General features: G+C 35.0%; 4 protein-coding genes across 5 annotated transcripts; 2 read left to right on the forward strand and 2 right to left on the reverse strand.

Annotated features, from left to right (window-relative positions):
- The first annotated feature begins 128 nt into the window (after positions 1-128).
- On the forward strand, positions 129-4,722 carry LOC114749831 (phosphate transporter PHO1 homolog 10-like). Its single transcript, XM_028938371.1, has 13 exons — positions 129-615; positions 795-1,119; positions 1,232-1,280; positions 1,467-1,538; positions 2,259-2,388; positions 2,499-2,619; positions 2,873-3,131; positions 3,338-3,427; positions 3,525-3,569; positions 3,660-3,809; positions 3,997-4,275; positions 4,374-4,510; positions 4,608-4,722. The coding sequence occupies exons 1-13, from the start codon at positions 129-131 to the stop codon at positions 4,720-4,722; spliced, it is 2,259 nt and encodes a 752-aa protein (XP_028794204.1).
- Positions 4,723-6,249: 1,527 nt separating this feature from the next.
- LOC114749830 (uncharacterized) lies at positions 6,250-6,726 on the forward strand. Its single transcript, XM_028938370.1, has one exon. It carries the CDS (start codon positions 6,250-6,252, stop codon positions 6,724-6,726), a length of 477 nt encoding a protein of 158 aa, XP_028794203.1.
- Positions 6,727-15,528: 8,802 nt separating this feature from the next.
- LOC114749833 (phosphate transporter PHO1 homolog 3) lies at positions 15,529-20,342 on the reverse strand. 2 transcript variants are annotated; one of them, XM_028938374.1, is made up of 14 exons: positions 20,218-20,342; positions 19,304-20,116; positions 18,197-18,545; positions 18,047-18,095; positions 17,886-17,957; positions 17,632-17,761; positions 17,408-17,528; positions 17,036-17,294; positions 16,847-16,951; positions 16,706-16,750; positions 16,472-16,621; positions 16,090-16,368; positions 15,849-15,985; positions 15,529-15,758 (listed from the first exon to the last, which is right to left on the reverse strand). In XM_028938374.1, exons 2-14 carry the CDS (start codon positions 19,884-19,886, stop codon positions 15,659-15,661), a joined length of 2,379 nt encoding a protein of 792 aa, XP_028794207.1. In that variant the 5' UTR covers positions 19,887-20,116; positions 20,218-20,342; the 3' UTR covers positions 15,529-15,658. The 2 variants fall into 2 exon arrangements, with proteins under 2 accessions (XP_028794207.1, XP_028794206.1); XM_028938373.1 differs by having other exon boundaries at positions 18,197-18,557.
- Positions 20,343-23,397: 3,055 nt separating this feature from the next.
- LOC114749834 (phosphate transporter PHO1 homolog 3-like) lies at positions 23,398-27,726 on the reverse strand. The gene is made up of 13 exons (XM_028938375.1): positions 26,991-27,726; positions 26,511-26,844; positions 26,366-26,414; positions 26,207-26,278; positions 25,949-26,078; positions 25,727-25,847; positions 25,353-25,611; positions 25,163-25,267; positions 25,014-25,058; positions 24,787-24,936; positions 24,249-24,527; positions 24,010-24,146; positions 23,398-23,922 (listed from the first exon to the last, which is right to left on the reverse strand). The coding sequence occupies exons 1-13, from the start codon at positions 27,574-27,576 to the stop codon at positions 23,823-23,825; spliced, it is 2,367 nt and encodes a 788-aa protein (XP_028794208.1). The 5' UTR covers positions 27,577-27,726; the 3' UTR covers positions 23,398-23,822.
- Positions 27,727-27,934: the final 208 nt, after the last annotated feature.

A 27,934-nucleotide genomic window follows, 5' to 3' on the forward strand; every position in this document is an offset into this window, starting at 1 on the left:
ATGTACCTGTTATGCTTCCATGAAGATTTTCAAATTAAACATTCATGGGGTATTATTTCCTTTTTATATACACTCTCAGATTTCACGAGAGCACAGGTGCAGTGTTTCTGAGGGAGGAAGAGAAAGAGATGACATTTAAGAGAGATTTCAAGGAACAAATGGTGCATGAGTGGGCAGGAAACTACATGGACTATGAAGGCCTCAAGAAGATATTAAAAGAAATCAAAAGTAGTAAGCCAGGTCAGAATAATCAGAAACCACCTCATAAATCCTTGCGCCACATGCTCAGTTTTGAAAGAGGGTTTTCTGGGCTTCATTTGGAACATAGCAATCATGGAAGGATTGAAGGCGATATCGAAGAGCATCAGGTTATAGATGTCAAGAAATTACAGCAGGATGGTTCTTCAAGGAAACTCTATAAGACCCATTTCCGCAAGAGCCATGAAGAAGGAGAAGCTGAGGTAAGGCTCTTTCAGAAGCTTGATGAAGAGCTAAACAAGGTTAATTCCTTTTTCAAGGAACAGGTGGAGGCATTAGAGCATGAAGAAAATCTCTTGAAGAAACAAATGGAGGCTTTAATTGCATTGCGGGCAACGGTGAAAAACCCTGATATTGGTAAATGCAAAATCTATGGTTGCGTTTTTTATCAATAGTTTCATCTGGTTGAGATCCTGAATTTCTGAATTTTATTACGTAGAATTTCATGGATGAATATCAGTCTTTGTTCAGAGACATGAATTTACAGAGAAAATTAGAATATTATCTAGCCGTTTCATTTTGAACTGAATTTGCAGAGATGCAGAATTTGAGTTCATCACCTGCGGAAAAAATGGATCATGATTGTCAACGAAAAGATATGGATGTCACAAACGGAAATGCTAATCATGATGGGGAGGAAGGACGGAGTAATTATAACAGAAGAGATCCGTTGGAAATCCTGGACCAAGTAAAGATTGATAATACAATTGAAGCTTCAACGTCAGCAATCAGAAGTGTTTTTACTGGTTTCAAGCAAGAGGAATCTAGTTTCAGCAAGGAAGATCTGAGAAAAGTTGAGAAGCAATTGAGGCTTGTGTTTGTTGAATTCTATCAAAAACTACTTAATCTGAAAAATTACAGGTGATGAAAGTTGACGGGGCTACTTGCATTCTAATAGATCAGAGTAAAATGGCCTTCTTTTTCCTTAACCAGTGTGTGGTTGTGATTGTGTTTGTAAACATGGATGAAACAGTTTTATGAACCTCTCAGCTTTTTCCACGATCATGGAGAAGTATGAAAAGGTTAGATCCATGCCTGATTCCTTCCAAATTTCAGTTCCATTAGTTTCTTGTTCTTCTCTGAAATCAAAATTGCACTAGAGGAATTCGCAAAATAATTGCTTAAATCAGATAAGGTCTTCTGTAACTTGATTTCATTTTTATTAGTTAGTTAATTAGTTTCATTTTTTTATGTGTTAATTTGGGAAGACAACAACAAGGGCAGCGTCTAGAGCATTCATGAGAGAAGTGGATAATTCCTACATTGGCACTTCTGATGAGGTTTGTTTTAACTTCGAACCATTTATGTATCATATTTAGGGTACTGATAGTAATTATGACTTTTATGCCGCTGCCTCAGACTTCATTCATCTAATTATCTGATTATTATAATATCCTTCATAAGAAAATGTAATACTCCTTAGTCCTTGATATAAGACCCATTTAACTAATTTGATTAGATTAAGGAAGTTAGGTAAGTTAGTTAATTATAAGAAAAGTGACACATTTTTCCTAAAATATCATAATCATCTTTCTTAATACCCCCTCTCTCTTTTACTTGATTATGGTTGAGGGAGTATCCATAAGGGTAATTTAGAGAAAATTGATAAATATGAGAATGAGTCTTATATTTAGGACCAAAATCAACTCAAGAATTGGGTTTTATATTAAGGACCGGAGGACTGTGATTCAAATATTTTGTGCAGAAAGTTCCTGATTATGGCATTTTATCATATCTTTTAATCATGTCTTTCAGGTGATATCTAGTTGATAGTTTTGAGTCTAGTATACAATCTGGTGGCATTAGTGTTTGGGAAATCAGAGAATCAATAAAAAAAAAAAAAAGAGGCTCTTTTACACTTTAAGAGACAACTCATGTCATATACTTATCTCATACAGTGCAAAATCATTTAAAATAAGCTAATTGAAACACTTAAACCATCTTAGTGATGCTATGCTGATTTTCTTGTAAACTTGTTGATTCACTTGATCTGATTTTAGGTAACCTGTATGTTGGAGAGGGTGGAGTCTACTTTCACCAGAAACTTTGCACGCTCCAATCATAAGAAGGGAAGGAAATTATTGAGGCCAAAATCTAACAGAGAAAAGCACAGCATAACATTTCTTACAGGTAAATACTACCAAAAATGCTTGGCAAATACAGCAGATAAAATGGTTGACTTTAAGCATCACTAGGAAGACTTTCATGGAATGACGTTTACTTTGCCTTTTTACTCATAGGCTTCTTTTCCGGATGCTTTGTCGCTCTACTAGCTGCTACCCTAACAAGAATTATATCTCAAAATTTGATGAAGCAGAAGCAGGGGTCATTTTACCTGCAAAACATTTTCCCACTGTACAGGTATTAGTATCTTTTTCGGAACATTGTTTCTGTGGTATGTACTTCCCTTCTTTATCACTTGATATTCTTTTTACTACCCTTGGTCTTTATATAAGAGCTAGGTAACTAATTTATGAATATTAAAAAAATTAGTTAAGTTAGTTATTTGTAACAAATGTATGTCAGCTTATACATTGGAACTATCTTGGTGGGAGAAGTAGATCATTGTGCATCCAGTGTCTGCCTTTGATTGAGGTTCCTATATTTCTTGCAGTTTGTTTGGATTTATCACCCTACACATGCTTATGTATGCCGTGGATGCATATTTTTGGAGGCGCTATCGAGTGAATTATCCATTCATATTTGGGTTCAAGCCTGGAACTGAATTGGGTTGCAGAGAAGTTTTCCTGCTGAGCACTGGTCTTGCAGTGCTTGCGTTACTTGGTTTCTTGGTAAATCTGCAGCTAGAGATGAACCCAAAGACTCAAAGCCATAGGAAGGCAGCAGAAATAGTTCCTTTGAGCTTGCTTATGGTAATATTCTAATCTAACTGACTGTCCTAATTTATTTATTGCTTTTAAATACAACTCAACAAGCCTCTTGATATGGTTTAGGGGTGATAGGCCTGAGTGGTTAGAGTAAAGCCTTAAATTCAGACTTATTGCTTGTCATGCTGTTAACGAAAAACCAAATTATTGTGCCATCATTATGTTCAACTCCTTTTATGTTTCATGTGCAGCTTGTTCTTTTGATAACCTTCTGTCCTTTTGACATCATATTTCGATCAAGCCGGTTCTTCTTCATGAAGTGTTTATTTCGCTCCATATGTGCTCCTTTCCGCCCGGTAATGTAATTAAATAGGGGAGAAAAAAGAAAGGCATAAGCAAATGGATTAAATGCCACTCACAATTTCTGATTTTTTGCAGGTTAGGCTCCCGGATTTCTTCTTTGCTGACCAGATAACTAGCCAGGTCTTATGCTCACATGGTGTTTACTGGTAACTAAAAACTGATCTATTTCTTATGGTAATGACCGCATCCATAGTCTGCTATTTTGTTTAGGTTCAAGCCTTCAGAAATTTTGAGCTTTACATATGCTATTATGGCTTGGGAGAACACTCAAGAAGGCAAGAAAAATGTCAAAGTCGTGGTGTCTATAACACACTGTCTTTCATCATTGGTGTCATTCCTTTCTGGTTTCGCTTATCACAGGTCCACAAATTCTATCCTTCATATATGCCTTTTAACAATCCAAGGTTTTACTTTCTAAAGAATGTGATAGCAAACATTTACTAGCAGCATATAAGTTTCTTCCAATGTAATCATGTTGTTTACCTGTTGTTCAAGTGTTTATGTCCATTGCAGTACAGAAATTGAACAGCATATTGAATTTGTGCAGTGCATGCGTCAATTGTATGATGAAGGAGATATCATCAGAGCATGGCATGGCTTGAATTACCTCTTCACCATCCTGGCCCTTCTCAGTAGGACGGCCTTTGAACTGAAGAAGGGAGTGACCTGGAAGGTTTTGGCTCTAATAACATCATCCGTAACCGTGATACAGAACACATATTGGGATATTTTTGTTGACTGGGGACTTCTCAGAAGACACTCAAGGAACCCATATTTGAGGGATAAGCTTCTTCTTCCTCATAAATGTGTCTACTTCATTGCTATGGTAACAAGAAGAATTTCAACTAAACCAGAAGAAGGAAAAAAAAAAAAATGATGCTTTGTACTTCAGACTGATTCATTTGATCTCTCTGAAATTTGCAGGGCCTTGACGTTTTGCTTAGACTTATCTGGATGCAGTCAGTGCTTCAACTGACATGGCGCCCCCTTCAAAAAGTGGCAATGACAACAGTAATTGGGTGCCTGGAAATCATACGCCGTGGCATTTGGAACTTCTTTAGGTAATGTCTCCTGCTGGACTTGTCAAAAGATTGAATTTTCAAACCATTAAAATTCAACTTGTTGGAGCTGACTTGAGAAAATGTGAAAACTGATCAGGTTGGAGAATGAGTACTTGAACAATGTAGGCAAGTATCGTCCTTTCAAGTCAGTACCACTTCCTTTCAGTTACTACAAAGAGGACAATGAGGAAGATAATAACAAGGATGAATAGTGGAGAATCCAAGCCAGAAATGAAGCCCTGTATAATTTATGATATTGTTCATCTAAAGTAATCCATTGCTCTTCCCGTTCTCAGACCAATTTAAATAATTTGATTATATTAAGGAAATTAATTAAACTAGTTGATTATAATAAATATACCATGTTTTTTCTAAAACACTTTTACCCAGATAGCCTTCAACTTCAACCATTCTTTTTTTTTTAAAAAAAAAGGGAAAACCATATTGAAGGTACCTATACTTTCTCTCAATTTTTAATTTGGTACCTATGTGTTTTTTTCTCTTTAATTAAACATTTAATTTTATCTTTTTAGCAACATTAGCTCTTATAACTTTGTTCTATTGATATTTTTAGTCTCTACATAAGGATTAATGATGTTAATAGAGGAAAAATAAAGATTTAGTTAAGAACAAAAAACACATAGGTACCAAATTGAAAATTGAAAAAAAGTATAGGTACCTCCACTATGGTTTTCCCAAAAAAAAAAACCCACTATTTTACTGAGGGAGTATTAATAGGGGGTGATTTAAAAAAATATAAATATATGATATATGTCTTATATTTAGGATAAAAATAGTTTTTCAATTAGGTCATATATTAAGAACTAAAAAAATAAGGAGATATAATATTTTATAATAAAATTAATAAATTAGTATCTTGTGTTATTACAAAGGCTTATGCAACATTGCAGCACAAAGCATGTGTGCAAAAATAGTGAATAAGTTATACTTTATACCATGGGTTTCATTGATAAACTTTATATGAATTGTGAATTAATAGACTAATCCCAAGAAAATAATACTAGATCTATTAAAAAGCATATGATAATAACAAAATAAAAAAATTTAGGTAATTAAAATTTATATATTAAAGTTTTCGTACAAGATCACAATACCATTGATAAATTTATTAATTTAAACGTACCCTTAGGATAATTTTGAGTTTTCAACCTCTTCTAATAGATTTCTGTGAGATTTTTCTTAGATTTAAATCGATTTAGATAAAAATGAAATTTAAAACTATATGATAATAACAAAATAAAAGAAATTATGTAATTAACTTTATATATGGGAGTTTTCATGTTATTAACTGACAAGGCCATTAATAAATTTATTAATTTAAACATTTTTATGATAATTTTAAGTTTTTAATCTTTTAAGTCAATTTCGATAAAATGAAATTTAGTACGGTTTCCGAATTATGTATTGGAAAAGATTAATGACAAAAAAGTACTAAAGGAAATAAGGAATAAGAAATCAACTTAAATAAGAACCACGCAAATTGAGATTACGTAGCCTTCAAGCAACATATGTATTTTCTTAATTAAAAAATTTCACGAAATTCTGTTCAAAGGGTTTAAGGAGGTTTTAAGCGAAGGAGGGAGGAAACAAGCGACGCAACTTCCTCCTTCCATCAGAAGAAGCCCTAACGACACAGCCACCGTCTGCTCCTCCTCTTGCGGCTCATCTCTCCGCTGCGATCCTCACCATCCTGTAAAATTCCAATCTGTCTGAACCCTATGTCCCCGCCTGATACTAAACCCCTAAATCCTGACTCCGGTTCGCCCGCGAGTCAAACCCCAACTCAGCAATCAGATTCCCCGGCTGATGCTAAGCCAGAAGATGCTCCGTCAGATCAGCAGCAGCAGGAGGAGGAGGAAGAAGAGGGGGAGTGTGGATTTTGCTTGTTCATGAAAGGAGGTGGATGCAGAGATAGCTTTATCGATTGGGAGAAGTGCATTGAAGAGGCAGAGAAGAACCAGGAGGATGTTGTGGATAAGTGCGTTGAGGTAACTGCGAAATTGAAGTTGTGTATGGAGGCTCATGCAGACTACTACGAGCCTATTTTGAGGGCAGAGAAGGCGGCTGAGAAACAATTCGTCGATGAATTGGAAAAAGAATCAGGGACGGCGCAGCAGACTGCAGATCAGAGTGCTTCCCAGTCAAAGGAGGCTGCCAAGGATTCTGGGAAAGAAGCGGCTTCTAATGATAAGTGAGAATGTCTTAGGTCCATGCGAAATACGCTAGTTCAGAAATGAAAATTGTGTTTTCATAGTAATCTGTTTAACAAAAATGATAAAGGAGAACGTTTTACATTCACGTTTTTCCCGGATTTGTGGCCGGACTAGAGGCTATTGAACAAGATGAATTACGAGAGAAAGAGAGAAAGAGTCTAATCTCATTTTTTGTCCCCAATAATTGGAATGATTAATGTTACTTACTTCAATTTATTATTTTTATTCCCCTTGAATTTTATAATGTGTGTGTAATCGGTTAAATGTTTTCATATTTGTGTTTTTCTCTACTTCAATTTCACCATGATGATTGGCTTACAGACTGAAATGGATAGTTGGTGTGATGATTTGTTTAGCTTGCGTTAGGAATTTGACATTGTTGTTCCTCTTGTTGGAACAATGATTTTATACTTCAAGGTTCCAATTCATATTATTGAGCAGTTTTATCTCAAGTTTAGTCTCGTTCTGTTCTGACGGCCTCTTTCCCTTCTTTCCTACACAATGTTGGGGATGGAGTAGTGAAATGGTTGGTGAGTGTGCTGCATTGTGCTTGGCAGTGTTTTGGGAATACCTATAGGATTGTGGAGTTGTGGATAATAAGACTTGAGTTCCAATGGAAATGATCAAGGTTGCTTTGACTAATCTTGCTATTTGCACCTATGGCTCTGTCTTGACATTTACAATACTGATGTTTGTCAAAAAGTGAACCGGATAATGAAGTTTATGATTTGTTTTCTGTTATGCATTGTTTTGTTTCTGTTGCTATTGTGCTTCTGTGTAATCCTTATATATTTGTACTGTAAAACCTCGAGTTTAGACAGTTTTGTTACTCTTTTATCTAATACATTTCATTGAAATGGATGTACCCAGACAAATCTGGGGCTTAATAGAAAATGAAATCATTTTTTTGATGCTCCTGCATTTCTTTCATGCTTGAATTGGATGCGAATTAGACTATTTATCAAGTTAGCTACTGTGTTGTGACCAATGTGTTTGTGGCTGTTAATCTTGGGTATTCTTCTAACCTGCCGGGGAATGTGAAGCTATCTGGCCTTTCACAAATTCTTGAGTTCTTGCTATTCTGCACTAACTAAAATCCATCCATGCTTCTGCTCCCCCAATACAATGTACTACCTCCGGTCTGTAATATAAGATTTAGTTTACTAATTTGGAGAGATTAAGAAAATTAGTTAAGTTAGTTATTTGTAATAAATATGTGTTGTTTTTTTTCAGAATACCCTTGCTAATTATGTATATTAGCTAAAACTACCATTTGATGAAACATTCTACAAGAATTATTTGAAAAAAATGGATAAATACAAAAGACAAAATAGATTGAAGTTTTATATTTAGGATCAAATTAAAAGCCAAATTAGTTCTTATATTAAAGTTTGGAGGTGATATTGTGCATAGATTTGTGATGGAGACTTGCTCTAACTGTGCCTCTTATGTTTACCAATGTAACAGCATTTGTCATGCTTGCATCTCTTGTTGCGTTCATGAGGCCTTGACGATTAAGCGGATTTATTAACCTTTTGTTGTGTTAGTTTCAGCATGCTATTTCCAGGCTTGGTAGAGCATGCGTGATTGTGTCTAGTAATTTTCACCTGGTGGTTCTGTTGTTTGATATGGTACACGGCGATTGTTCTCCATCTCCAATTTTATTGGAGCTTAGACACAGAAGCTTATTGTAATAGCGGCATTGCAAGTTGATTACAGGTGAAATTCAAACCATGGGATCAAAAGCAACACAGTGGCTTTTATATAAACAGTGTCCCACCCCTTCCTTATAAACAGCAGCATGAATCTCAACGAAACGAGCACAACTCTTCTGTGTGTGTCTTGGGTGGTAAGGCAGTGGCTTTGTTAGCAATGAGAATTATAGTCTGCTATGGTCGAACTCCTATTATGATCGTGGCCTTCCCAAGTCTTTCCTTCTGAATGGAAACAATCAAGCCCTTGGCATGGGTTGTTCAGACTTCAGAGTCAACAAAGTTAAAACCTACTATTCAAAGGATTTACGAGTCCAAATTCAAGATATATGTATTGTAAGTTTAAAATTTGTTTTGAAAAAAAGATAAATTTAAAACATTTTTAAATTGGAATGCATTGGTCGTGCAAATCAAGTTCATATTGAACTTCACCAGTGTTTAAAATGAAGGTTTTAATACGAGAGCTTTGTCTGGAGGTTTCTTCTCTCCTTCGTCTTCTTCGCCCCTCGTTGCTGATGTGCCACCTCTTCTTCTCTCTGTCGTCAATAACTTCGCCTCATTTGGTGAGCCGTGTCGCACTTTCTTTTTCCCCGGTCTTTCGCTACTTTTGTAGTTCTTCCGTCGTTCTGCGTTGGTGTGCCCTATCTTTTTTACTCCCTCAATGTTCTCCTCCACCACTTGACTTTCCACAGCCTCTAATCATTGCTTTGCTTCCTTCCTTGTTCCTTCCTTAGTTCCCGCCGTCTTTTCCTTTATCCTTCACCGCCGCCTTAGAATTTTGTTCTCCCTTGCAAGTCACTTGTAGGGGAAAAAATATTATTCCCAAATATAAGTTATTTGTAGGGTATTTAATGTGTTTTTTTTTAATCTTATCTCTATTGAGTATAATAAAGAAATTGTGAGAAAATATGCAGCATGTATTTTTTTCCCAAACCCTTTTCTTAATAGGGGCATATGTGAGAACTTTTATTAATTTAATGCATTATGTGAGAATATGATACAAGTGATTTATATATAGAAATAGAGCAACAAAGTGATATCATTTTTGTCTCTACCCTCTTCTTTTCCTCCTTACTTACTTTTGATGGCTTCTTCCCGAACTTCGCTTCTTTTAGGCTGATTGAGCGACCTGATATATGCTTCCTAGCTTTTCCTAACCCCTTATTCCTTCTTTTTGACAGCTCTTATTCCTTTGTTTGTTTCAAAGACAACCATAAAATGGGTAGTGCTTTGGTTGTCTATCTCAATCTGAGTTTATCAATTCACACTTCGATTTTTTGTTTTGCATTTCAGCTTTAAACACAAGAAAATTTGTGCTGGCTTAAATTCTCAAACCTTTAAAGTATAGGATAAAAGGATGAATTGTGGTTCACCAAGTTTTTTAAAGAAATTTTTTATTCCAAGGCTATGCCTGATGAATGGAAGAAAAACACTTCAATTCATATTTACAATAATAAAGGAAATATTCAAAACTTTGTAAGCTACAGAGATATAAATCTTATGAGCCATACGATAAAGTTGTAGGAAAAAAATGATTGAACATAAGTTGAGGTTGAAGACTTCTATTTTTTAGAATTAATTTGGATTTAGTTCGGGGAGATCCACAACAGAAGCAATTTGTTTACTGAAGGGGTTAATAGAAAGGTATAGAAGTAAAATAAGGGATTTATATACTACTTCTGATCCTAATTATAAGAGCCAGTTGATTAATTTGAGGATATTAAATAGGTGTTGTCTTTCCTAAAATATCCTTACTAATCAAGTGTATTGACTAGAACTATAATTATTAGAAGGACTATCTTGGAAAAATTTGAGTAAATATAAGAGACAAAGTGGATTGGGGTCTTATATTTAGGATCAAAATAAAAGTCAAACGGGATCTTATACTAAGGATCTGAGGTAGTATGATTTTTATTGACTTGAAAAAAGTTTATAATCATATGCCAAGATAAGTACTTTGCAAAGCCTTGAAAAAGAAAGATGTGTGGGTTGCATATATCAAAACCATACAAAATATTTATAAGGGGATAACTAGTAGTGTAAAAATACTTACAGGTGAAACAAAGGACTTCCCTATTAAAGTTAGTCTACACCTAGAGTCTTCTTTAAGCCCTTACTTATTTAATACTCCCTCCGTTCCTTATTATAAGAGACAAATAACCGAAGTACGTTAATAAAAAAAACAGTTAAAATTAGTTAAGAACAATTAATGTGTAAAAAGTATAATTTTTTTTCCAAAAATGCCCTCATTAATAAGGAGAGAGAGCATGAGAGAGAACAATTAAATTATTAAAAGAAAGAGAAGTGGGAGGGAGAGAGAGTGTGAGTTGGAGATAATAAATATGGGTAAAATAGTAAATCAACACAAAAAAGTAGAGACAATTTGTAAGTGTCTCTTATATATAGGAACATGCCATAAGCATCAAATGTCTCTTATAATAAGGAACGGAGGGAGTATTGTTTTAGATGTTTTAATTGAGTTTATTCAAGAAGAAATCTCTAAATGCATGCTTTTTCCAGATGACATAATTCTCATGGCTGAATCAAGAGAAGAAATTAACTCTAAATTGGAGTTTTAGAGAAGGATCTTGGAGTTGAAATATTTTTGCTTAAGCAAGAACAAAATAGAACATGCATTACAATTTTGGAGGAAGGCAAATCAATAGTGATTTGGAGGTGAAGACATGAGATCAAATCACTCCGCAAGTATCAAAATTCAAATATCTAAGATTCATTATATATGAGGATAATGAAATTGATAGAGATGTTTTTCATAAAATACAAGCTGGATGTTGAAAGTAGAAGAAGGCTATTGAAGTTATTTGCGATAAAAATATACCTGAGAAGCTTAAGAAAAAATTCTATCGGATTGTTATAAGACCAGGTATGTTGTATGGTAGCGAATATTGAGCTTTAAAGGAAAAAAAAGAGTATAAAGTTGGAGTAGCAGAAATGAAGATATTGAAATGGATGTATAGTCATATAAGAAAAGATAATATTCGAAATGAAAATATTAGAGTAAGGTATGGTCTCTATCGAAGAGAAAATAGTTGAATATCATTTGAGGTGATTTGAGTATGTGTAGAGAAAGTCATTGGAGGCGTTGGTGAGAAGAGTAGATCGTATAGTTTGGAGTCCTATAAAAAGAGATAGAAGAAGACTAAGAAGAATGCTCAATGAGGTTATTGAGTGAGACTTTCTCATCAACAATATATCTAAAGACTTGATTGTTGATAAAGTATAATGGCATTATACGATCTATGTGTTACACCTTACTAATATATTGACTTAGATTCCTTTTAAAACCATTTTTGAACACATTGGATGGTCTTGGACTCACTTTTTACCATAAAAACGCTAAATTTCAGGTTTTTACTGTTCATCAGGTAAAAATTCAGTTTTTCTGGCCCAACTTAAAAAATTCATAACTTATTCTACAAAAATCCAATTGGGGTGGTTCAAAATTATACTTAAATATCTGTAAGTCTTATTTCAAGGAAAAATAATCTCAATGTCCAATTCCTTATGCAAAAGCGTTAGGTTTTTTAGAAAAGCAACACTGTCCATTTGCCAAAAACCCAGATTCCCAGATTCTGACCATTAACTTTGAAAAATCATTATAAATCGTATACTAAGCCATTTTTAACGTATTAACTATCAATTTGAAGCTCAAGACGTTATCTTTCATCATGCCAAATTTCATAATTAAACGCATTTGGGAGCATAATCAAAAAGTCGCGTGAACCAGTCAATGCCAGTGTGCTTCCAGCATTGTTAGTTTAATATGTACATAACCAAATGAGCTCACGAATTTTTGTAGCTAAACCCCACAAATTAGCCTTCAATCTGCAGCTTTCCCTTGGAGGATTCAGGCCCTAAAATGTTACATTATTTTTGGAGGATGAGATTTTTGAAAATCCCAGTAGCAAATTAACCAACTATAGCACCAAGCAAGCATCATTATTATGCATTATCACATTAATTACTATTAATGAACTAACATGCTTATCATTTGGCAAACTCAATCATGCAAAGGCCAAAGCAAGATACTATAAAGAGCAGCCACATAACAATCAAAAGAGCTCAACCACAATAATAGCAATTAACCATACAATAATCAACAATGCTAGTTAGTGGTAGTAGCTAGATTTAACTTGCTACCTTGATCCAAAGATTTGTGCTTTCTTTGATTCTCTTCTTTTTCTTCACAAAGGTCAAACCCTAGCATGATAATCCATAAAAAGGACAACAAGAATCATTATCCATTTCAACCAAAAGCAAGAACATAACTCAAAAATACTCTTGCTTCATAAAAGTTCCATCTTTGCTCTTTGCTTTTGAACTTGTTTTCCATAGGGTTTAAAAATCCTTTCTTGCCTTATCCCCACATGTTTTTCCATTTTAAACACCATGGAATAGGGGCCATTTAGTGTCAAAACTGAAATGCTCCTTACAATACACAATAAAGAACACACTTCCAAAACACCCTAAAATCACTTGTAACCATTTGGATCTTTTATGTTTTGAAGTGTTTTACCATATTTGAGCAACATAACTCCTTCCCCTACACCATCATTATTTCGTCCAGTTCCCAAAGAAGAGGAGAAACAAGATTTCCAACCATACAAAGCAAGAAAACAAGGTAAGGAACAACTTAGAGCCAAAAACTAACCTTGAATCTCACTTGTGTACTCTAAGACGCTATCTTTCTTCTTAGTTCTTCCTTGGTTCCATTTGAAACACTCTCTTTTCTCTCTTGGCTATGGCTTGCACGAAATAGAAGTCTGATTTTAGGGGAGGAAGTGCTCATTTAATGCTTCAAAATATCTCAACCACCACCATTAATGCTAATCCAAGTGTCACTACCCCATTGGTTCCTTCTTTCTCTTTCTTAGGGGGTGTTTGGATATAACCAAACCATGGTTTGGAGAATAGCTTCCGGAGAATAGATTTTGGGGAGAATAGATTTTTTGAAGAATAGATTTTGTGAAAAAGTGATTCTGAGAAGTGAGAGTGTTTGGATAGTTGTTACCAGAAACACTTTTTACATGTATAAATTACTAAAAAAGGCATAAGTTAATATGATAATTACAGAAAAAATATATTTTATGATATATTTTAATTTGAAGGAATAAAATTGTTAATAATATATTTTTTATTAACATAATTAATAATACATAAGATAATATAATTAATAAATAATTAATATGTATATATATTTATAAGATATAAGATTAAATATATTTATAAAAAAATATGTTTATAAAAAAAACAACAAGATACATATCCTATAGGCTCTCACACTCTCCCTTTTTTTCCCAAAAGCAAAAACTTTTTGCTTTTCCCAAAACCATGGTTTTGATTTTTTTAAGGGTGTTTGGGAGATTTTTTTCTCAAACCATGGTTTGGATTGGAACCCAAACACCCCCTTAATTAACTAAATCCAAATGAAATTAATTACCAAAAGTCAAAATCCTCTCCATTTAGAAAATGACACTTGGCAATTTCAAATCCTCTCCACTAAGAGCTTGACACTTGGCTCAATGAGGATCATTCAAAATGCAAAGCTCTTTATCGGTGCACTTTGACTCTGGGTTTGAATCATTTTCTATAATTACAGTATTCTAACCTCTGTAATTATTTTCTATCAAAGCCCTATTTTATTCTCCTCATTTTTATCTTTCTAAATTGCCCTCTTTTGTCTCAAAATTAATTTCCTCATAATTAACATAAAAGGAAAAATTAATTTCCTTTTCTTACGGATTTTTCCGCTTTTCAAAGAATTTAGGGAAAATCTTAGATATTTGAGGGTTTTATTTTAATTCTATAATTTCTTATAATTCCTTGAGATATCGTAGGAATTTTCTTGAACCTTTATTCTCCTTAAAATATTTATTTGGAATTTTCCAAATAAAAGCCCTTAAATTAGGCTAAATCACCCTTAAATTTCTTTGTAATTTCTCTAAGGGTAATTTGACCTTAAAACTAATTTTATAATCTCATATAATTCTCAAAGGATATTATCCTTATTTTTCCCTCAATTTCTATGACTTAGAATATTTTTCCCATAATTATTCTTGACCAATTTTCTTTAATTAGTCAAACTTTTCATAATTGGCTTGGAAAATCATAATAATTATTTTCCACCAAAATCCTTCTATTTCTCCTTATTATTTTTGACCCTCAATTATTTAGGAATATTCCTTATTTTGAATTATCATAATACTGGATGTGACACTATGCAGCTAACCTCACTTAGTGAGATAAGGTTTGTTGTTATTGTTCTTTTGTTAAATTCTTATACCTAGACCTCTAAATTTGTATTCACTGGGTGATACATTCTCTTATATACACATAAAATTTTGCGTTCTCCAAGTGCTAACTACTCAAACTTTGACGTGTGTATATGCGTTCTTTGAATGTTGAATTCAACATAAAACATTTTTTATTTGAGTTAAAAGGTCATTGTGAAAATTCGCTTTGTGATTGTGCTAAATTATCTTACCATCACCATTAAATTTCCGTTGTTTCACTTTTAAATATTTTGGCGGAAAAAAGCTTGCATAAAATTTTACTTTTTTAAACATTGGGAAGTCCCTAACGATGATGGCACCAGATCTGGAAAAGTCGCTGGCAGTGGTGGCGCTACTATTGCCGGTGATGGCACCGAGGAAGGGATGATGGAATTTTTTTTCAAAAAATGATTACAGGGAATTTTAATCCATATATATATTATTTTGTTTATTCAAAAGGATTAAGGTTTTTTTAATTAATTTTAAAAATTTAAGATCCTTCTTAATAATACCTTCGTATATTCATATAAAACCTACTTAACTAATTTGACTACATTAAAAAAATTAATTAAATTAGTTATTTGTAATGAATATGAACTGATTTTCCAAATATCTTTTTCAATCGTAATTGCTCTTGGAAGAAAACACTATTAATATGTGTAAATCAATAAAGATAATTTAAAAAAATAAAATTATAAATTTAGAAAATAAAATAGATTGAAATCTTATATTCAGAAATAAATTTAATAGTAAACTAGCACTTCAGTTGAGAAAGAATAGGAGTTAGTAATATATAAGTTTCCATTGAATGAGAAAAATAGAAAAAGGTGCATAAAATTTTTTTTATGCATGTCCAAAAAAAGACATAATGTAGGTAGTACATATGTGTGTGTCGATGGCGTAGCTGAATCACTCGTCCTTGTCTTCAGCTTCGTTGTAGTTGAAAGGTAGTGGCACAGACTTGAAGGCTCTGAACTTGCCCACATTGTTCAAATGCTCATTCTCCACTCTGCAATTTTGAATTGCGATAATTCACTGCTTTGTCATTTTATCTTTAAAAGAAAATTGGATTCATCCAAACAGTTATTCTATTTCATACCTGAAGAAGTTCCATAAGCCCCGACGTATGATCTCCAGGCTCGCAATAATGCTGATCATAGCTTGTCTATGCAGGAAGTTAACCTTGAAATCCAGTACTGTCTGCAACCATGCAAATCTCAGCAAGATATTCAGCACCTACAATGGGCAAATTTTGTCAGCAATTCCCAAAAATGCAATGCATAAAGAAAATGAAAATTATTTCAAATTCTGCTTGAAGATTTCTATGTTAATTTTCATACCATGGCTGTGAAATATACACTTTTGTGAGGTATTGCAAGTTTGTCTCTTAACCAGCGATTCTTGGATTTCTTTTGCAGGAGGCCCCAATCTATGACAAGGTCCCAATATGTAGAAACGATTGCTGCAGATATTGAGAACACCCAGGCAAGCACCTTCCAAGTGATCCTTTTATCAAGGTTGTAAGCTGTTCTGAGGCAAACAGCTACTATTGTGAGGAAATATTTCACCCCGTTGTATCCTTGCATTGCATCCTTCTCTTCAAATAATCGCCTGAGGCACTATTGAAAAAACAGGAAGATCATTTGGGAGCTAGTAAGCATCAACACTGGCATTGCGAGCAACAGAATTGGAATGAAGTGTTTGAGACGAGATAGTTGGAACCTGAAGCAAACGACACCAGTATGGAATGACAGCAACAATGAAGGAAAATGTTTTGAATATGCTGCTTGAGCTGCAAGTGTTTTGTCTATGCTTGAAATCTCCCCAACCGTAGTAGCAAATGTAGAACTCTAAGCTTCTTAGAGCTTGCACCTGGATGCATCAAAAGGAATCAAATGGGATATGTAAAGTGCTAGGACGCTACGATATCATTCTTATTTCTAATTTATAACGAACCTGGCTAGTGAATTGATCCGCCAAAAAGAAATCTGGAAGCGTGACCTAAGGAAAATTGGAAATGGCATAAGTTCGATTTCCAGAGAAGAAAAGAGTTTAGTTAGCAGGAGTCTTCGCTAATTTAGTGTTCCACCACAGTACCTTGTAGAGAGGAGCGCAGATACAGTGGAACAGGCATGTGAGAAAGAAAAGCCGGCTTGAACGATACATGATGTTGAATGGGCATGATAAAATGGCAATCACAATCTGCAGAGGAAGAAATGGAGTCATCATGTAAGTTTAGAAGCCAAATGAAGATCCAATGGATTCTCTGAAGTGTAATGGTCTTACAAGGACCAAGATCAGAGGAATAAGTTCTGTGAAGGCTTTGTAATCTTTTGACATTGGATCCATCTCCATGTCAAGGTTCGCAAGTACACTGGCTAGTGCCACAGTTGCAAGGACAAAAGCTAGGAGGAGAACATCAAGGCAGCTCAACTCAGATCCTCTCTTGAAACCAAAAATGAATGACCGATTCACTTTGTATCGCCTCCAGAAGTATATATCAGCAGCATACATAAGTATGTGCAGAACTACGAATCCAAACAAACTGCGGGAAATGTTTTGTAAACGGTAATGCATACGTGTAAGTTTTTGTTCATTGGATTGAGCAATGAGCTTTTGAAATAACATCTCGTTAAATTGTATTTTGTACAAGGTTACCTATAAAGAGGAAACATGGTTTCCATGTACTGAGTACTCCCTTTGTGATTCATAATTTTGCGGGCACGGATGATCAGAATAAGTGATAAAACTAGTGCTGCTGTGCAGCCCGCCATAAAACCTGAAAATTTGAACAGAAGAAAATGACGGGGCAAAGAAATCAAAGACTAAATACGTACTTGTACTGAAAATTCTTTTGACCTATGGCAAATCCTGATTCCTACCTGTGGAAAATGTTATTCTATGCTTTGCTCTAGTTGGTTTTGGTCTGAGAAGGTTCAATCCATTATCACGATTGGAGTTGGAGAAATGCTTGATGAATGTTTTTTCAACCTTCTCCATAAGCCTGGTGACCTGCATAGGAAAGTTGAGGAATTATAACTCATAAGTAGGTTAAAGTTTTCTAAATTTTGTTGACAAGCTTTGGAATATGTTGATGTTGAATTTTAATGGTTTTCTTTCCCTGTAAAAGTCTCACCTCATCAGAGCTGCCCAGGAAGGAGTTATCAACCATACTCACGTAAGCTTTTGCTGCGCTTCTTGATGTAATCTGCAGCGTATAATGAAAGGTGAGGGGCGAATTAAATTTCCTGGGTTGTCTTCTGTGCCAGCATGTAGTTTTAGAAAGATGAGGAGTACCTTGTCATATTTCTTCATTATCTTTGAAAATGCCAGTGTGTTCAGAAAGCTGCTTAATTAACAAGTACACAGTTGAAGACGAGATTAAATGTGAAGGGATCTAGTTGGTGAAATAAAGGGAAAAGAGAATGCCAAAGAGTAGGGTATAACCTGTAGTTCCTTAGAAGTCGAAGCTTTTGGTAGAATTCAATGAAAGCTTTTGTGAGTTGTTCTTCAATTTTCTTCAGATTCTTTCTGTTGAATTGTAGCTCTTTCTGTGCAGAGTAATTGAGGAAGCCTTTTATGGTTGAGCGAGGAGTCTCAAGACTGTTGTTGAATCGAACATGATTAAGGACTTCCAGAGGAGCTGGTCTGGTGCGTCTGTTATCTTTTTCTTTATCTGTCTGGAACTTCTTGTCACTTACTTGAATTTCATCATCTTTGTCCTCGTTAGAGTCATCTGATTGACCATGGCGGATGCTATCCTCATTGATCGCCTCCATGCCCAGGGAAACTCTTCCTGTTGATGAAGCTGAAGAACATTGAAATCAGTTAAGTAAGCTTCCATGCTCTAAGATGATCAAGCCAATAAAAAGATCTTTCCTTAATTCCTTCTTATCATAACTAGTGATGTTGCTACAATTGGATTGGACCAATTGTCTTCTCAAATCATGCGTTAGAACTGATAAAATCAGTCAAGAGTTGATAAAACAAGTCTTCTATTTTTTGTGATAAATTTTCATATATAAAATTAATCATATACTTGCTCTCCGTTAATATATGTGTCATTTAATCGATTTAAGTTTATCGAGAAATTAGTTAAAATTAATTTAAAATAATAAATATATAAGGCATGTATTTTTCCCCCCCATAAATATGCTCTTATTGACTAAGAAAGTAAGTAAAAAAAGCAATAAATAAAAAAAAAGAGGAAAGAGAATATACGGAGGTAAATGTAATGTTAGAGAGAATGTGTTAGGGATAGAATTAGAAGTAAAAAAAACTATGAGACTACACTGAAATCTATTTTATAAAAAAAAAAAAAATTCTCCAACAAAATATATCTTATATTTTTTGAATGGGAGGGGGAGTCAATTTAATCACGCCAATTAACTTTGAGTTAGTACCTACAGATCTGATTTTGAAAACATCGTCAGCTAGCATGTCACTAAATTTTACGAATTTAAGACACTTGTTGGCTACGAAATACTACTACTTGAAGACATAGAAGGATAGATTGCAAGTTATTGTGAAACCAAGATGTTAAAAAAAGCTTACTGTGCAATTTGGCCCCTCTGGGCGTAGAAGATGATAATGCAGCTGCTGAACTAGCAACATCTGAAGCAAGATGAGTCATCTCTACAGAGCTGTTGAACCATTGGGAGGGTTTCTCAACTTTTATCCGGAAAGCAATCAAAGCTTCCATTTGCTTATTTAACATAGCAGCTTCCTTCATCACTTCTTCCACTTTAGACCTATAAAACTTGTCCACTTTGTTAAACTCATCATCTAGCCTCCTAAAGAATACCAATTCATATTCTCCACCTTCTTCAGCAGCCTTCAGAAATGTAGTTTGGTAGCCCTCAGATCCATCACTGAGCACTGAGTTCACCATAATGGGTTGGCTCTCAACATCCTGCTCTGAGGGGCTGATGGATTGGGGGGGATGTCTCTGAATGAGTCCACTGAAAGCCCTGTACAGAGTTAGCTTTCTCTTTAGGCCTCCCGGAGTTGCAGGTGGCTTGTTTCTCTGCTTGTGGCGTTGGACATCTTTCAAAAGGGTCTTCAAGTAATTATAATCCATATATGTTTCCTTCCATTCTGGCACTATTTGTGCTTCAAATTCTTTCCCAAACTTCATCTTTTGCCTTTCTAAGCGAAGCAAACTTTTTAATATGTGATAATAATTTACTGGCTTTTGCAGAAAACAGACTGAGCTCAGGAAGCAGAGTTAGAATGGAAAGGAAATACTGGATGGTCAAATGTAAAGCCTTGTGAAGACAGTTTCTGAAAGGAAGATTACTTGTATGAATAGCTTCACCAGAGTAATAAAAGAAGATTCTTTCTGATCACGCAGTTCAGGTAGACGAGCTGTCATGGGACGGAGAGCAATGAGCAAACTTTCATAGCCAATGAGAGTTAAAGGATAAGTTTGACAAGGCAGAAAGATAAAAAGGAAAAGTTCTACTCACATTTATCATTACTGGAGAATCTTAATGTAACAGCTGCATCTCAAGTTGATTACAGGCGAAGTTCAAGAGTCGTGTGATCAAAAGCAACAAGCTATAATGGTTTTTATATGAACAATATTCCACCCCTTCCAAGTAATCTGTGGGAGAACGTCAAAGTTTTGGTTCTCTGATTGTGGTGGACTTCCTCAGTCTTTTGTCCTCAATGAATGCGAGCAAACGCTTTGGAAATTATGAAATCTTGAGTCAGTAAAGTAGAACCTATTGTTCAAAGCATTCACAAGTCCAAATTCATTGTGTCTGTATTGAAGAAATTTGATAACGAAACAAAACGGTCAAATTAAAATATCTCAACTTGGAACGAACTAGCCATCACAAATCATTTGATTCACTATGAGTTAGTAAGAAATTAATGAAAATAATTGAAAATAACAAATAATAATAGTTTAGTATTGATAAATTAGTTATTTTGTAATAAATGTGTGTTTGTTTCTCTGAAATACTTTCATAGCTGGTTTCAAAAAAAGTTTATAAATTAGGAATGCTTACTTTATATTTGATTATAATTAATTTCTTATGCCCTCGTGTATATGGGGGGGGTGTAATGGTAATTAAATCAATTATTAGTTTTTATGTCCTTCAATTCATCACATGTTTGCACCTTGCGAATCATTTTAGAATGGCAATATTGTTGAAATAGTACATAAGACCGGTAATTTCAGTTGGATTTATTTTGATGAATCGTATTTAGGTCAGACTTATTTAAGAAAAAACTCAAACAATGAAACCTGACTTTAATAATTTAGGTCGAGTTGGCTAAAAGCTCAAATTATTAAGGCCTTTTTTATTTTTGAAATACTTCATTTTCATTTAATGATAACCACTAATTAATTTTATAAACATTTTCAATATAATAATATTATAAGACGGTAAAGAAGAGAAACCCTAATAATCATTGATAATATTATTCAAGCTAATTGAAAGAATAAAGGGGAATATGAACGAGTCTCTGCACAAATTGGTCACCAAAAAAGAAAATTAAGTTAAAATAATGGGATTATGAAAATCAAAATATCCAAAAGAACGTCCAAAAACATTCCTAAATAGTGAATAGTCAATATTGGAATGGTCTAAATGTGATGACCAAGTCAATTTAATTCTGCCCGACTGCCCCTACCTCCATAGAGGGGGGCAGATGATGCCCTGGCAAGCCTATCTTTTGTACGGACCTTTCTGGTTTGAGAGGAAGGTGGGGCGACGGGATAAAGGCGGGCAGGTGAGGATGGGAACAGGAAGGTTTTAGCCTTATCTAAAAGGGGGGATATTTGAAGAAGGGAGAGATAGCAAACTTAATTTATCATTTTATATTTATATATTATATAAATTAATTTACATCTTAATTCAATTTACTTAATTCAACAAATATTCGGTTTTTTCATATTAATATGTGTATTTAAAAATTAGTATCATAATTTTTTTACTTTAATTAATATAATAATACATTCAAATAATTGAATTAAAAAATTTTATGTGTTCTGAAAAAATGAAATTTTTTCGGTTATGTTTTTTCTTTCCATTTTTTAAATATATTTTAATCAATAAAATAATATATTTGTAAAAATTAACTAATTTATAATTTAATATGATTTTTCATTGTAATAATTTTTTTGCTTTAAATTGATTTTTATTAAAATATATTCTTTTAATTATACTTTTATATTTTTTTATTTGAAATAAATTTTACAATAATATATTTTATGGGTATTAATGAAATATTACCAAAAAAATTATAAAGACAAAATGGTCAAAAAGTTTAGCTCCCTTCCCCAAAAAAAAAAATCAATTTCAAAGAGTTAAAATGAGGATAGGGAAGAGAAGGAGATATTTTGGTTTTTCACCATTCTAAAATTTCTAACCAAACCAGAGGAAATGAGTTTATTTTTCCTCCCCTCCAACTAAACAAGCTGTCGGCTCTTGTTTTTTTCCTTGAATGTAATAGTCGTGGGCCAACTCCTTTTTCTGCCTTAAATAAGAAAATGGCGCAATGAATGTGCAGTGTACGCCCATCTGTGGGTTGGTACAAAATCAATGTCGATGATGCTATGGCGAAAAATTCACAACAGGCTGGACGTGGAGCGGTGGAGGAGTAATAGAGAATGCTAGTGGGAGCTGGATTTTTGGTTTTACTCATAACATCGGGATCTGTAGTGCTCATGAGGCTGAGGAATGGACCATTTACAAGGGCCTAATCTTCACCTGACAATGAGGATTCAGACAGGTTATGAATGACTCGGATGCTAATAATGTTATTGATTTCTTGACAAAAGAGCATCTTTGACAATACAGCTTCTACTCCTCCGTTTCTTATTATAAGATCTTTTTAATTAGACTACGTGGTTTAAGAAAATAATTATAATTAGTTAAAAGCAATTAATATGTAGCAAATACAATTTTTTTTCAAATATACTCCTAAATATAAATGGGTAGACATGGGAGAATAATAGTAAGATAAATGAGGAAAGATAATGTATTAAATGTATTAAACTAGTGATAAAATAGGTAATAATACATTAAATGTTCAAATAAACTCAAAAGAGATCTTATAAAAAGAAACAAACATATTTAAAAAATTAGATCTTATAATAAGGAACGGAAGGAGTAGCTTGGTATTTAAACAAATCCAGAGTTTGCTCAAGTATGACTGGGAAGTGAAACTTCAGAAAGTTCCCGGTGACTGTAACGGAGTTGCTGACGCATTTGGCAAAGAAAGGGATGGCTGAGTTCTTATTGTTTGATGTTTGCCCATTTGATCTTCAGGCAATTGTGGAAACAGAGTTTGGGAATTAGTCCCCATCCTATTTAATTTCTGTTTTTGCATTTTGTTAAAAATACTTTAGTATTTGTTATGATAATGGTTTTTCCTAAGCACAAGTATATTCTTGTGTAAAATAATCTTATTCAGGATACATTTAGGTACTAAATATTAGTACTTTTTTAGCGGGAATTTAAATCATCAGGAACTAACTCTTTTGTTAGGCCATTGAATTTTGGGTAACGAAGTGTTATGATCCTCTATGGGCCCTTCCTCATAAAAGACTGTGCATGAAATGGGCCAGTATGAGGGAGAAGTAGGCCCAAGCCCAGCTAAGTGAATAAACTCTCTGAGAAGCCTAATATTACTGCATCCGTCGCGCTCATGCTCTCACTAACCCCAGATTGTTAACCCTCCGTCGCGTTTGGTACGTGGGAGTCAGAGAAATGTTATTTTGGCGCGCTGCAAGCCCATTTCCAAGGGACTTGACTTCCATTGGACCATTTCTGCCCTTGGCAAACGTGAGAATGGAGAGGGCGGCAGAGAAGGGGGCGAGGCAGTGGTTAAGATAGCCGTGACGCTGGGGGGCGACATTGAGGATATACAGAACTTTTAGGATTGGTTTTAAACACGACCAGCTTCACATAAAATGATTAGACACAGTAAATGGGTTTATGCAAATCAATAGACTTGAATAAGTTCATGAATTTTCATTACACTTTCCCTACTTCTCTACGCTTTGCAATCATCAAACCACAGAGTCGACCGTATATACTTGCGTGACGTTGCATCCGAACTACTCATCCTTGTCTTCAGCATCGTCGTAGTTGAAAGGTAAGGGCACAGACTTGAAAGCTCTGAACTTGCCCACATTGTTTAAATGCTCATTCTCCACTCTGAAATTTTAGATTGCAGCAGTTCACTGCTCAGTCATTTTAACTTTAAAAAATTAGATTACTCCAAACAAATTTTCTGTGTCCTACCTGAAGAAGTTCCATATGCCCCGACGTATGATCTCTAGACTAGCTATAATGCTTATCATTGCTTGTTTATGCAGGAAGTCAACCTTGAAATCCAGTACTGTCTGCAACCATGCAAATCTCAGCAAGATATTCAGCACCTGCAATGGTACAATTTGTCAGCAATTCCCAAGAATACAATCCATAGAGAAGATAAAAATGATTTCAAATTCTGCTTGAAGATTTCTGTGTTAAATTCATACCATGGCTGTGAAATATACGCTTTTATGAGGTATTATGAGTTTGTCTCTTAACCAGCGATTCTTGGAATTCTTTTGCAGGAGGCCCCAGTCCATGACAAGGTCCCAATATGTAGAAACGATTGCTGCAGATACTGAGAACACCCAGGCAAGCACCTTCCAAGTGCTTCCTTTATCAAGGCTGTAAGCTGTTCTGAGGCAAACAGCTACTATTGTGAGGAAGTATTTCACCCCATTATATCCTTGCATTGCATCTTTCTCTTCAAAGAGTCGCCTGATGCACTAATCGGAGAAAGAGAAAGATCATTTGGGAGCTAGTAAACATTAAAATTGAACATTGACATTTGACACAACACAATTGAACGAATCCGGTTGTGGTTGATGTGTTGCACTGTGTTTGCTCAACAGGTATAAAGGGTTTTTCTTAGAAGCGTCCTTGCTTCCTAGTTTGAAGGTCAATAGAAGGACATTCTGCCATCTTCTGTCTTTTCGAAGCTCAGACTAGCATGGTGTGAAGCGTTGGAGGAGAGAGAGTTGGTACCTGGAGAAAACGACACCAGTATGGAATCGCGGCAACAATGAAGGAAAATGTTGTGAATATGCTGCTTGAGTTGCAAGTGTTTTCTCTTTGCTTGAAATCTCCCCAACCATAGTAGCAAATGTAGAATTCTAAACTTCGGAGAGCTTGCACCTGGATGCATAGAAAGGAATGAAATGAGTTATGTGAAATGCTGGGGCGCTATCATATCATTTTTATTTCTCACGAACCTGGCTAGTAAATTGATCCGCCAAAAAGAAATCTGGGAGCGAGACCTAAGGAGCATTGGAAATGGCATAAGTCAGATTTCTAGTGAAGATTAGAGTTTAATAAGTGGGAGCCTTTTCTAATTATATGTGTGTTCCGCTATATTCTTTACCTTGTAGAGAGGAGCGCAGATGCAGTGGAACAGGCATGTGAGAAAGAAAACCCGGCCAGAACGATACATGATGTTGAATGGGCATGATAAAATGGCAACCATAATCTGCAAAGGAAGAAATGAATCCATAATGTGAGTTTGGAAGCTAAACGAAGATCCAATGAATTCTGTGGAAGTTTAATTGTCTTACAATAACCAAGATAAGAGGAATTAGTTCAGTGTAGGCTTTGTAATCCCTTGTCTTTGGATCCATCTCCATGTCGAGGTTCGCAAGCACACCGGCTAGTGCCAATACAGCAATGGCAAAAGCTAGGAGGAGAGCATCAAGGTGGCTCAAGTCGGATCCTTTCTTGAAACCAAAAATAAATGTCTGATTCACTCTGTATCGCCTCCAGAAGAATATATTGGCACCATACATAAACATGTGTAGAACTATGAATCCAAACAAACTGCAGGAAATGTTTTTCACATGTTAAATAATACGTGTAAGTTTTAGTTCGTTGGACGAAACTATGGGCTTTTGAAACCAAATCTCAGCACTTTTATTTTGAATAATAAGGTTACCTATAAAGAGGAAACATGGTCTCCATGTACTTAGTACTCCCTGGGTGATTCAGAATTTTGCGAGCATGGATGACCAGAGTAACTGCTAAAACTAGTGCTGCTGTGCAGCCAGCCAAAAAGCCTAAAAATTTGAACAAAGGAAAATGTCAGGGGAAAGATAACATAGACTATATATGTACCTGTGCCGAAAATTGTTGAACCACAGTAAATCTTGATTCTTACCCGTGGAAAATGTTATTCTATGGCTTGCTCTACTTTGTTTTGGTCTGAGGAGGTTCAATCCATAATCACGATTAGAGTTGGAGAAATGCTTAATAAATGTTTTTTCCACCCTCTCCATGAGCCTGGTGACCTGTATAGGAAAGTTGAACAATTAAAACCGGTAAGGAACTAAGGATGTTAAAAGTTCGCTAATTTTTATTAAAATGTTTTGGAATATGATGATATTGAGTTTGATGGTTTTCCCTATAAAGGTCCCACCTCGTCGGAGCTGCCGAGGTAGGATTTGTCAACCATGCTCACATAAGCTTTTGCTGCTCTTCTTGATGTAATCTGCGATATGGAGTGAAAGAAGGTGAGGGGCTACTTAAGTTTCTTGGTTGTCTTCCGTGCCAGTAGTTTTAGAAATGGGAGGAGTACCTTGTCATATTTCTTCATTATCTTTGAAAATGCCAACGTGTTTAGAAAGCTGCTTAATTAACAAGAACACAGATGATTATGAAGAAGAAATATGAAAGAAACAATACTTGGCGAGGTTACAAAAGAGAATGCCAGCAAATATAACCTGTAGTTCTTTAGTAGTCGAAGCTTTTGGTAGAATTCAATGAAAGCTCGTTTGAGTTGTTCTTCAACTTTCTTCAAATTCTTTCTGTTGAATTGTAGCTCTGTTTGTGTAGAGTGATTGAGGAAGTTTTTTATCGTTGAGCGAGGAGTCTCAAGGGTGTTGTTCAATCGAACATGATTGAGGACTTCCAAAGGGGCTGGTTTGGTACCCCTGTTATCTTTTTCCTTATCTGTTTGAATTTTTAGGCGATTGAGTTGAATTTCATCATCTTTGTTCTCAGTGGAGTCATCTGATTGACTATTGTGGATACTTTCCTCATTGATCGTCTCCATGGCTATGAAATTAGGAAGTTGAGGAATATTAAATCAGTTCACTACACTTCCATGACCGTTCTGCGAGCTCAAGTTAATCTTTAAGATGATCAAGCAGTTGAATTGATCCTGGCTTTTATCCTAACTAGCAATGTTAATAAAGGCTTACCGTGCAATTTGGCTCCTCTGGGCGTAGAAGATGATAATGCAGCTGCTGAAGTGGCAATATCTGAAGCAAGATTAGTCATCTCGACAGAGCTATTAAACCATTGAGAGGGTTTCTCAACTTTTATCCGGAAAGCAATCAAAGCTTCCATTTGCTTATTCAGCATGACAGCTTCCTTCATCACTTCTTCCACTTTAGACCTGTAAAACTTGTCCACTTTGTTGAACTCATCATCTAGCCTCTTAAAGTATACCAACTCATATTCTCCACCTTCTTCTGCAGCCATCAGAAAAGTAGTTTTATAGCTTTCAGATCCATCTCGTTGCACTGAGTTCACCATAATGGGTTGGCTCTCAATATCATGTTCATGGGGATTGATGGAATGGTAGGATTGTCTCTGAATGAGTCCACTGAAAGCTCTGTACAGTGTTGGCTTTCTCTTTAGGCCCCTTGGAGTTGCAGGTGGTGGCTTGGTTCTCTGCTTGTAGCGTTGGACATCTTTCAAAAGGGTCTTCAAGTAATTATAATCCATGTATGCTTCCTTCCATTCTGGCACCATTTGTGCCTCAAATTCTTTCCCAAACTTCATCTTTTGGCCTTTCTAAGCAACAAGAACTATTTGATAGTTGATAACAATTCACTGGCTCTTGCAGAAAACAGACTGATCACAGAAAGTAGAGTAAGAAGGGAAAAGAAGTGTTGGATGATTAAGCTCAAAAGCCCTGTGAACAAAGTTTCTGAAAGGATGATTATTTATATCCATAGCTTCACCACAGAAACAAAAGAAGACTCTTTTAGATCATGTTTGCAAGTTGAAAGTTCAGATAAAGAATCTGTCATAGAGCAGAAAGCAACAGACATATTTTCAGAAACAATGAGAAGTAAGAGTTGAGCTCTACTAAAGTTTGTTAAACGCGTAATCAAAAGCAAGTTGAATATATCTAATC

This window comes from Neltuma alba, unplaced genomic scaffold (assembly GCF_004799145.2).
Source record: "Neltuma alba isolate B1F8T4 unplaced genomic scaffold, ASM479914v2 tig00006191_pilon, whole genome shotgun sequence".
In the NCBI taxonomy this organism is placed as follows: Eukaryota; Viridiplantae; Streptophyta; class Magnoliopsida; order Fabales; family Fabaceae; genus Neltuma; species Neltuma alba.

Excerpts from the sequence above, each read along its gene's own strand:
- LOC114749831 (XM_028938371.1), top strand. The coding sequence starts at position 129 with ATGACATTTAAGAGAGATTTCAAGGAACAAATGGTGCATGAGTGGGCA. Across the intron at positions 3,428-3,524 it reads GTTTATTTCGCTCCATATGT|GTTAGGCTCCCGGATTTCTT; the intron begins GCTCCTTTCCGC and ends GATTTTTTGCAG. Across the intron at positions 4,276-4,373 it reads GTGTCTACTTCATTGCTATG|GGCCTTGACGTTTTGCTTAG; the intron begins GTAACAAGAAGA and ends TGAAATTTGCAG.
- LOC114749833 (XM_028938373.1), bottom strand. The coding sequence starts at position 19,886 with ATGAAGTTTGGGAAAGAATTTGAAGCACAAATAGTGCCAGAATGGAAG. Across the intron at positions 17,295-17,407 it reads ACCATGTTTCCTCTTTATAG|TTTGTTTGGATTCGTAGTTC; the intron begins GTAACCTTGTAC and ends CATTTCCCGCAG. Across the intron at positions 16,622-16,705 it reads CGGATCAATTCACTAGCCAG|GTGCAAGCTCTAAGAAGCTT; the intron begins GTTCGTTATAAA and ends TGATGCATCCAG.
- LOC114749834 (XM_028938375.1), bottom strand. The coding sequence starts at position 27,576 with ATGAAGTTTGGGAAAGAATTTGAGGCACAAATGGTGCCAGAATGGAAG. Across the intron at positions 25,848-25,948 it reads TAGAATAACATTTTCCACGG|GCTTTTTGGCTGGCTGCACA; the intron begins GTAAGAATCAAG and ends TCAAATTTTTAG. Across the intron at positions 25,268-25,352 it reads TTCCTCTTATCTTGGTTATT|ATTATGGTTGCCATTTTATC; the intron begins GTAAGACAATTA and ends CTTCCTTTGCAG.
- LOC114749830 (XM_028938370.1), top strand. The coding sequence starts at position 6,250 with ATGTCCCCGCCTGATACTAAACCCCTAAATCCTGACTCCGGTTCGCCC.